The sequence below is a fragment of the Chelonoidis abingdonii genome, chromosome 2 (genome assembly GCF_003597395.2).
Source record: "Chelonoidis abingdonii isolate Lonesome George chromosome 2, CheloAbing_2.0, whole genome shotgun sequence".
Lineage (NCBI taxonomy): Eukaryota > Metazoa > Chordata > Testudines > Testudinidae > Chelonoidis > Chelonoidis abingdonii.
The window spans coordinates 22,003,621-22,014,080 of record NC_133770.1 but is presented as its reverse complement, the minus strand read 5'-3'; the positions used below and the strand labels follow the sequence as shown (position 1 = coordinate 22,014,080).

Sequence of the window (10,460 nt, the reverse complement as noted above, 5' to 3'; positions counted from 1 at the left end):
ATAAGTATAGATAAATATATATATAAAAGGATTATAACTATATATCTAAATACAGAAGAACTACGAGTAGCTAGGGAAGCAGAGGTCAGCTAAGTTGCGCTCCACTGTTCCAACGACCGACACGGGCTGTAAGAAGGAACTGAAGGGCGGCTGGGTCAGCAGGGGTATATATCCAGCACCATAGCGGCGCCACTCCAGGGGGCCCCTGCCGACCCAGCGAGTGTTGCTAGGGTAAAAATCTTCCGACGAACGTGCACGTGGCGCGCGCACACCTAACTGGAATGGATATGAGCAATCACTCGAAGAAGAATCTAAATTCCCTCTAAGGTCAGATCTAGGGTTTGGAGGTCAGAGACACAGGAACAGCCACACAGTTCAAATCCAGATTCATTTCAGATCTTCAGCTCCAGGGTTTGGTTCAAACTAATCCCTAGAAGAGTTTTTGCTACATCATATATATACACACATTAAAAGGTCCGATTCTGCAGTCCTTATGCAGGAAAAACTCCCAGGGACTACAGGATGAGGAAAAGAAGGTTTCTCAAACATTCACTCATTTCTGCTGATTTCCCAATCTAAAGTAATTCTGTGTTTGACATCTCTTGAGCTGTGGTGCAAGAATGTCACAAGCAGAGGATCATAGGTGGAGAAACAGCAGGCGCTAAGGAATTTAAGATAAGTGGTTTTTGTCCTTCAGCATTGATGAGCAAGGAAATAGGGTTGATAAATAGAAATATTCCCGCCAATGTTTTCGGTATTTTTAGGGAGTCATCACCTCCTCTACTAGGCCTTATTCAACTTCATTTGCTCCTTAAGGCAGAACTCCTGTTGAAAGTTACGGCAGTGGGCCTACTTCACCATTGCTGAAAAAAACCCTTCATTTTGGCCACTAAAATCTCCTGTCCTTGGGTATCCAAATCTCAAGCTAACTATAATAGGGGTTTTGCCATATATTGTGTTGAGGACCACAGGACCAAGTTCTATGCATGGCCAAGGACTTGCTATTCAGACAAACTGAAGTAGTTAAATGGATTGTCGTCGTCCTAGCTACCAAACGTATTGTAGCCATAAGTATTACAGGAGGCAAGAATACAGTGGGATCTACTCAGATCTAGAATTTGATGGATGACAGGATCACATGGTCAAAATTATGGCAAAAAGTATCCATGGCAATTATTGGGCTTCCTTATTTACTTCTAGAGGCTGCTCAGCTCTCAGAACTAGAAATCAAGATGCACAATCCGTGCAAAGCACTTTTGGTATATTCATGCTACAACTGGAAGCAAGCCTCCCAGCCTGGGTAGACAGACCTGTGCTAGCTTCGTTCATGATAGCATACTAAAAATAGCAGTGTGGATGTTGCAGTGCTGGTGGAGACTCAGGCTAGCCACTCAAACTCAAACCTAGGGAGCTGGAGAGCCTGAGCCACAATGGTCACACTGCTACTCTTAGCATGCTAGTGCAAGTCTGTCTACCTTGGGCTGCACTGTAGACTTCGGCCTCAAGGAATTCCCACTTCCAGAAACAATATTCAGTTGCTGAAGTCTGGACTTATTTCCATTTGGGGGAAGGAAAACCAAGCAGTTTATTTAAATAAATATGAAAGCACACTGATTAGTTAAGGACCTCCCTGTCTTTAAAGGCAAAAAGTATGGATATTATTTTTGAGTGCATTACGTTTTGCTCACGCCTACAGGGTCATACTCACCCCCCCTTTGGAGGATGTGCCATATACAGCCAGGGCATTTGTGAATCTAGACTGAATTGCAGAGCACAGCTAGTACAGACTGAAAACCCACAAGCTGGCATTCGTTACCTGCTAGCATTAAGTTAGTATACAGCAATGCTTTCTTTCTTGGGTTTTTGATTCTCTCTCGTGACTAACTGAGTCCTTTTCTGTACATTTCTCATTAACCTTTATGTGCACACCTGATGTATATAAAGGGGTCTCCAAGCTGCTTGTAACCCGAGCTCTATCTTGTTCTTCCACCTCATCGTTATGATAGGCATGTTTGGGGAAAGCGGCAGGCTTGTGGGACTTCGGGAGGCGGATATTGGTAGACTGGAAAGGTAGGGCCTGTTGTCCTCTACGGCTGCACTCCTCAGCAAGAGCTTCCTCATCTGCCACACCTGAAAAGCAGACAAGTCAAGAGAAATGAGCTGGAAGCACATCAAGGCTTTAGCTTAACCTGAAACAACTGGAAATCAGGCTGGAAGTCAGGAACACTAAGTTACACCCTGGTACTGACAGACTGCCTGTAGCCTTGAGCAAGCCATTTAAACTCTTCATGCCTCAGTTTCTCCATGGTAAAGACAGGGATAACATTACTCTCTACCACTCACTCATGTTAACGGTCCTCTGAGTTACTGCATGAAGTCTGGGAATGTCTCCCTGTCCCCCCAGAATCTTACCGCAGTGGATCCACCCTGCCAGAAGTTACCCTGCCAGATTCTGGTGGAAAATCAAGATGCTCGTGCCCAAGCAGTAGAGCACCCAAGCTGAGCCCCACCATACTGATCAAGGGCCTTTTCCTGGTTTCCCTTGCTGCAGCTGAAAAAGCCATCCCACTACAGCTCTGACTGAGGCCTCCACAGAAGGAGTAAGCACTGCAACAGAGAGAAGAACTGTCTACTGCCAAGAGGCAAAGAGTCCAGTTAGGCTGACTCCAGGGATGAGGGAAAAGGGTGAATTTGGTTCTCAGGAGGGAAAGAAGAGTTGAGATTCTGAAACTGAAGAAAGAAAAGTAGGGAGGGAGGAAATAGGGTTAAAGAGAAAGAAAGGGGGAGAGAAAGAGCATGCACGCGCACACACACACACACACACAAGAAGAAAAGAAACATGATGGAAATAAGATTAAGACTTCACGAAAATATAGAAGAAAAAGTCATACCACTGTGTGAGTTCAAGTGAATTTGCCTTGCTGCACCAGCTGTGACAATAGCAATACTATAAAGCAGAGAATTCAGCCCCTTCTGCTGGAGCTACCATATCAAAACAACATTAGGAGTAAAAACACTGAAAGGAACACAGTACTGAGGGAGGAAAAAACCTCAAACAGGAACAGGAGTAAAAAGGCACAGAGAAGCTAAAATCTACAATGGGAAAGAAAACTGAAGACCTGAATAACAGTTAGTTATAATTAGGAGAAATACTAAAGGAAAAGTGGGAAATGAATAGGAGACAAAGGAGCTTTTTTTTATTAATCCAATTATTTTATCACTTAATATTTGAGGAAATGTGGCGTCATTTTATATGCATCATTCTGTAAGTTTTTTCCCACACTATTTCATGCATCTGCTGCATAGGGATGGGTGTGTTGCATTAGTTCATGTCTGGGAAATGCTTTGAAGATGGAAAAGCACTATGTAATGCATTAAGCAACAACAGTAATCCAGGGTCAGTTGTTATCCAGTTACCTAAGCAACTCTTGTGTGCTTTAAAACAGTGCTGGGATACTTACACATGGAAGGATTGTTTTATTTTTAAAGGTTGTTGTATGGAGTATTATATTTTAGGGATCAGGAAAAGGAGATGGGTATGATTTTTACTTGTTCACAGGACAATTCATCTCTCAGTCACATGAAGTAATTAAAATCCTACAAGTGGCAGATGTGTTTATCGTATTTGTATTTGAGTGAATTTCGCTTGACAGCAGTTTTGAACACACTCTTGACTATAACCTGGTGTATTATAGGAGGTGGCAGAACTGATTGTCTATGGTGTACAATGTTTTGGTTAGGCCTTGGCCTCCTTCACAGATTTTACTGTCAAACCTCCCCCTATTTGAAAGGCACAAGCAAGAGGGAGAGACAGAAGAGAAGTTCTGTAAAAAAAGCCAGACATTTCCATATGAAGGTGCAACCTGGCTGTGCTTGTTATATTGACTTTAAGATAACACAATTGGCAAGCTGTTCCCTAACGTTCTCCTGTGCTGTCAACAGGAGATCCCCAGCAGTATGACTTCACCCAACATGCAATGGCCTCAATCCCACATGAAGCAGAGTACCTTCAGCTGCCATTGCTATGGAAAGCAGCTGACAGTGCTCTGCACTGTGCACAATCAAAGCCAAGGAACAAACATTAGTTTCTCCTGCAGGAAGCTAAAGATTGGAATTAGAGTCCTTGAGAAGGGTTTCACGTCAATGCTATCGTTTGAGATGTTGTCTATGCAGCACTTGGCACAGGTACTTCTTACACATGTATCAATCTCATTACACCACGTCTGTTAAGAGGAATCCTTTTAAAAAGTGGTAAGAACAGAAATCAGACTCAGTGGAAAAGTCCAATGTACCAATTAAGCTATCATGGCATATCAAGGGAGTTGATTTCCTAACAAATTACTTTGCAAGCCCTGTAAGAGATTCCTCCCCTCCTACAGGAACACAGGCTGCACAGCTCTCCCTTTGATGTACATCAAAGTTCTCTGGTGCACTTTTATAGTTTATATCTGAAAGCAGATGCACATCTGTAATACATGGATTAGCCATTAGTTGTAGGAGTTGTGTTTGTACCCCTTTCAGGAAAGGCTGCTTTATACCAGCTGAAATGAAAATGGACACTATTGTAAATACTGGGGTAGATGTTAAATTACCTACCTATATGCTACACAAACATGGACACACTGAATTCACTGAACTAGTCCAGCTAGGTCCCTGTCACACCCAGAATTCTACAGTTTTGACTAAAACAACGGAGTCCCTGTGGGACCTTAGAGACTAACAAATGTATTTGGGCATAAGCTTTTGTGGGCTAGAACCTGCTTCATCAGATGCCCACGAAAGCTTATGCCCAAATACATTTGTCAGTCTCTAAGGTGCCACAAGGACTCTCTGTTGTTTTTGCTGATACAGATTAACATGGCTACCACTCTGAACAGGGGCTGCTCCAGGTCCCAGCACGCAAAGTGCGTGCTTGGGGCGGCATGCCGCGGGGGGCGCTCTGCCAGGCGCCAGGAGGGCGGCAGGCGGCTTCAGTGGACCTCCCACAGGCGTGCCTGCAGAGGGTCTGCTGGTCCCGTGGCTTCGGTGGAGCATCCGCAGGCATGCCTGCGGGAGGTCCACCGGAGCTGCGGGACCAGCAACTAGCAGGGCGCCCCCTGCAATGTGCTGCCGTGCATGGGGCGGCGAAATGGCTAGAGCCACCCCTGACTCTGAAACAGTTTTGACTTTTATTCAGTCAGTCAATATGAAGGAAGAGTTTGAAAGACCCAGAATTCAGAGTACTGTAATCTCACAACCCCAGGAGCACACTCCTCAGCATGATTTGGTGCTCAGCCTCTTACACCCTAAACCCCTATCCAGCAGTTACCCTCCCTTCTTTCTGCATCTGGGTGTGTCATATAGATACTCCAGGAACTAGCAACAGCACTAAAAACTCACCTAAGAAAGCAGCAGAAAAGTCCTCTTGGGTTCAGGCTTATAAAGTGACATTTTACACATTAAAATATTTTAAGTGGACTAAAGTACTCTGAAAGATGCCAAATGCCCTCAACTCCCATTGAATTCAATTACATTCTCAACAAGAGATAGGCTACAGCTGTCTGGCTTCTACTGAATTTCATGGCAGATGCTCTTCCTGTTAGACCTCAGTTGTACCAAGTGCTGAAGGATGGTCTTTAGTTAAAACTGTAGACTAGGATCCAGGAAATCCGGGTTTAATCCCTGGCTGTGCCAGACTGCGTGACCTTGGGCAAGTCACTTTGTGTCACCAGTCCCCATCTCTAAAATTCTCTTTATCCTTACCATTTAGAGTAAGCAATTTGGGAAGGACCATCTTCAAAGAGAACACTGACTAGCCCTTTAAGGTCTTTGGTTAGTACTTCTAGGTGCTATTCTGTGATACAAAACATTAGGCGATTTCTCTGGTACTTATTTGGGCTACGGAAAACTATATAGCCATGTCTAAGGCACGTGAGTATGCTACTGCTAACTGCCACAGGCCCACTGAAGCCAGCTGATTTGTCAGCCATGCTAGTTGCTGTGTACCGAAAGTTGCACACAAAGCTTCTTAACACCTGGGTCTGCCAAAATCAAGTCACCAATACAAGACCAGTTTCACCCTGTCTGGGGCATATCTGAGTGATGCAGCTGCACCTGAAGCACAAAAAGGCTTAATGTGCAGTGGAAAAAACAATATGAAATATTTAGGTATTGTCAGCAAAGAGCAAAGCCAGCAAGGGATGTTTCCAAACTAGCTCAAGTCCACCTCTTGCCTAGAAGGGGACAGCAATCCACACTAAAAACAGTACAACTCTGTGATATGGAACACAGCAATACAGCACCTGCTATAAATAAGTTAAAAGTATTTATTTCTGTAAGTCCTGTGTACTATCCTGAAATTAAGGTTCCCTCAAGGAATTTTGATTAGTCTCATATACATTCTCTCCAGTGAAGGAACTACACCCCTCTAGAAACTGTAAACTTAAACCTAGTTTTGTGAGCTCTTTTTTGCAAGAAATTGCATTTCCTTATATACTGCCTTGTGTAACTACGCCTAGGGACACAACATTAAGTAACTGTCCACCACAGACATCATACATACAGTGTTAAAACTGCTAAAGAACAAATACTATTGATGTGAAATATTTACCCTAATTAAAAAAGTAAAACACACAGTTAGCTGTCTCTCATTAAGCTATAAACACAACACCTCTCCCCCTCCCCTCAACCACACAAATGAAGGATCTCCACTAACTTCTATGTTCCCTATTTCCAGTACACAAGGATTTAGCTTATCTTCCTCTGAACCAAATGCACTGCAAATTTCACGTCTAGACATTGAGGAAAAACCATTTCCCCTTCCTAGATTTATGACATCTAGAAGCATTTGAATGTTCCTTACAATTAGCTATATGCAATAATACCAAGTGTACAGTGCACCAAATATTGTATTGATGACTGTGTCAGGCAACTGGAGCACAACTTAAATTTTCATATTTGTTTCCATAGTATACTAAAATAGATTAAAACTTGCTTTGCACGTGAATGCTGTATTCTTTACCTACTTTGATTTTGCATCTATTTTCTTTGTAAAAATTCAGACAATTGGTGAACACAAGTAATAAAACTACTATAAAAAACAGCCATTGCAAGACATTTTAAAAAAATATATATTTGCGCGCACACACACACACACACACGTTTACACAAACATTTAGAAGTTATTTGTCAGCTGCAGTGTTTGTACTGAATAAATGAGAGGCACAGTATCTGTTTTTGTGAGGAAGAGTAATCTTCTGAAAACTGAAAGCATCTGAAGATTCTTAGATCTTTAGTCTACTCAATACTACACAAGATTAAATGTGTGTGTTTATTTTTTGGGGTATGTTTACCATTAAATGTGAAATATTTAGACCCTTGGAATCAATTAGTCATTATTTGCTACCCCTAGAGAAAATACTTTCATAGTATAAGGCTATACAGGCTGAGATTTACATTTAGAAGCACAGAACTTCTACAACTAGAACAAGGCTCCTGGTGCTTTGCATATCCGAAAAATCCGAACCACCATAGAATGTATTTACAACTAATTTAATTAGAGCCAAATTCTACCGTCTGTTATAGCCAGTTAAATCAGCTCATTGGGCTGAATACGGTCTTATAATTTGTTAGATCAAGGTCCTTTGATCTAAAGGGAAAAGCCTTAAGATCATTTATGCCATTATTAACCAGCAGAGGGCAATATTGCATATCAAAAGAAAAACACATCCTTCAAAGTAAAAGATAGCTGTCAAGCCTTTCATTTAATAAAAAGTATTTGCATCCTGTAGGTATTACACACCTAAAAACAAAACAGATTCTTGCACTAAACAAGCACTTTCAATGGGGATGCCACCCAAGTACAAGCTTCATTTGCTCCTGGAAAAACACCTCTTCCCTTGTAACTTTCTTAAAGTGGAAGAAAAAGTACTTGGTAACCAGCAGTTGTCTACGGTAGGTAACATTTTATGCAAGTGGGGCAGAGTGTGTTAACAATTCTGTCCCTTCACAAAACACCAAATTCATAAGAGCTAGAAAAATGTTTTTTTGGAGAGCAAGAATAAAAGTTTTCCTGAGTACTTCACTAAAAAGTGAGTGATTATTGCAACTTAGTCTCTTCTGCATTAAGAGGTTATTTTAAACACACCTTCATTTAGAAGACAAGGTAGAATAATTGTGGTTAAGGCACAGGACTGGGAGGCAGGAAACTTGGGCTTGGCTGTGCCACAGATTTCCCCATGTCATTCTGGACAAGTTGCTTAATCTGTGCCTCAGTTTCCCCATTTGTAAAAGGGGGATAGTGATACTTGCTTACCTCATGTGCATATTGTGAAATTAAGCTTATCTTCACAATGTACATTGAAGTCCTTGGACAGAAGGGGATATGGAAGTGGCAATTATTTTATTTAAAATTTCTTTGCCCTGTGGATTGCAGTTTAGAAGTAGCCCTCATTTAGCAGCCATATCTAAACAGAGAACAACTACATATTATGACCACATAAATTACACAGGATTATATATTCTCATTTCCTAATTGAGAGAGCTCTCCAGCTCCAATGAACATCTGAATGTTCATACAACTTACATTATAAGCCTTTTAAAGGGAAGGTTAAATTCTCCTCTACATAGCTACGTTTTAAGACGTCAATGTTAGTATGGCTAAGCGTGACTGGACTTGAAATCCCTATTACGAAGCAACACAACTTTACTGGTACAGTGATGTAAATATGCAACACCTGCACTGGCAGGAAAACCTTGAAGACATTGCATCATTTATTTCCTTTTCAGTAGGAAATAATGACAGTAAAATTATCTAAAGTTGAAAGAGGAGTTTGTTCCAGTAAGGTAGGGTTAGAACATGCTTTTTATTTTCTTACATTACCAGTAATATAATGTCCTGTCTTGAGCAACAATAGTACAAACTGGCCTATGCACAGCCCAATGGAAGAATTTTTATTTTTTTTATTTTTTGAGTATGTGAAAGTACATACTCTTATTGTGAATACTGTCAGGAATAGGTACACATGATGACAGACATAACGCACTAAATTCACAACTAAAGTTATGTTGAGCCTCAGAAATGTCAATAAAAGCACCTTAAAATAAACTACTAATTTTTCCCTCTCCACCTAACCTAGGTTCCTCTGGGGGTGCCCAGAATATCTAAGCATCTTTAACATATACTAATGTTCCTCAAGAGCTGCGATACAACATGACACATTTAAAAAAAAAACAGAACAAAAAAACAAAAACAAAAACCCACACATCTCAGTGTGGAAAAAATTCTGCTTCTATTTGTTTGTAGAGATGGGGTCAAAACTGGAACTATAGGTTCAAGCATTGCCCCTGGAGACTTCACTTTTACCACTGGAGATGAATGACCAATAAGACTTTGTAAAAGAAGAACACCCAGCTTTGCTCATCTATTTATGTCTGTTTCTTAACAGCACTACAGCTGCAGTACAGACATACCCCACTCGTGAGTACCTCTGCTCCTGATGAGGCGATGAAGAGTTCATGGCAACAGTGGCTGCTGTGAAGATTAGGGCTAAAAATGAAAGAGCAGATAGACTCCTTAAGGAATAAAGCTTATTTTGCAAACAAAATTTAAAACAATCTGAATATAAAGCTTTCCAAGATGCTGTCTGCGGATCTTTATAGTCAGTTAACAGTGGGATTTTTTGCAGCAATTAACATCTTCATTAAATAGCTTAAAACTTACTTTGATTAATAAGAGATTCTGCCATTCTGTTAACACTTTAGTCAACCAATCAAAAATAATTATGAGTACACAAAATGTTATTTGGTGGAGCCCTGATTGACTCGAGTCACTAAACACAAGATCATAGAACCATAGACTAAGGTCAGAAGGGACAATTATGATCATTTAGTCTGACCTCTTGCACAGTGCAGGCCACAGAATCTCACCCACCCATTCCTCTAACAAACCCCTAACCTGAGCTACTGAAGTCCTCAAATCGCGGTTTAAAGACTTCAACATGCAGAGAATCCTCCAGCAAGTGACCCGTGCCCCACGCTGCAGAGGAAAATGAAAAACCTCCAGGGCCTCTGCCAGTCTGCCCTGGAGAAAAATTCCTTCCTGACTCCAAATATGACGATCAGCTAAACCCTGAGCATGTGTGCAAGACTCGCCCAGGAAAGAATTCTCTGTAGTAACTCAGACTCCACTCCATCTAAAATCCCATCACAGACCATTGGGCATATTTACGACTAATAGGCGAAGCCTAATTTTGGCAATTACTTGATCTCATCATACTATCCCCTCCATAAACTTATCAAGCTTAGTCTTGAAGCCATATATCTTTTGGCCCCACTACTTCCAGAACATCACTCCTCTGATGGTTAGAAACCTTTGTCTAATTTCAAGTCTAAACTTCCTGATGGCCAGCTTATATCCATTTGTTCTTGTGTCCACATTGGTACTGAGCTTAAATAATTCTTCTCCCTCCCTGATATATTTA

The 10,460-nt window shown here is 41.3% G+C and overlaps 1 protein-coding gene across 1 annotated transcript in view; it reads right to left on the bottom strand.

Annotated features, from left to right (window-relative positions):
* Positions 1-500: 500 nt before the first annotated feature.
* The window catches only part of DNAJB6 (DnaJ heat shock protein family (Hsp40) member B6), an 83,538-nt gene continuing 73,578 nt past the window's right edge, over positions 501-10,460 (bottom strand). Inside the window, 1 exon segment of the mRNA XM_075062201.1 lies at positions 501-2,130. Coding sequence (XP_074918302.1) covers positions 1,826-2,130 — 305 coding nt within the window. The 3' untranslated portion in view covers positions 501-1,825.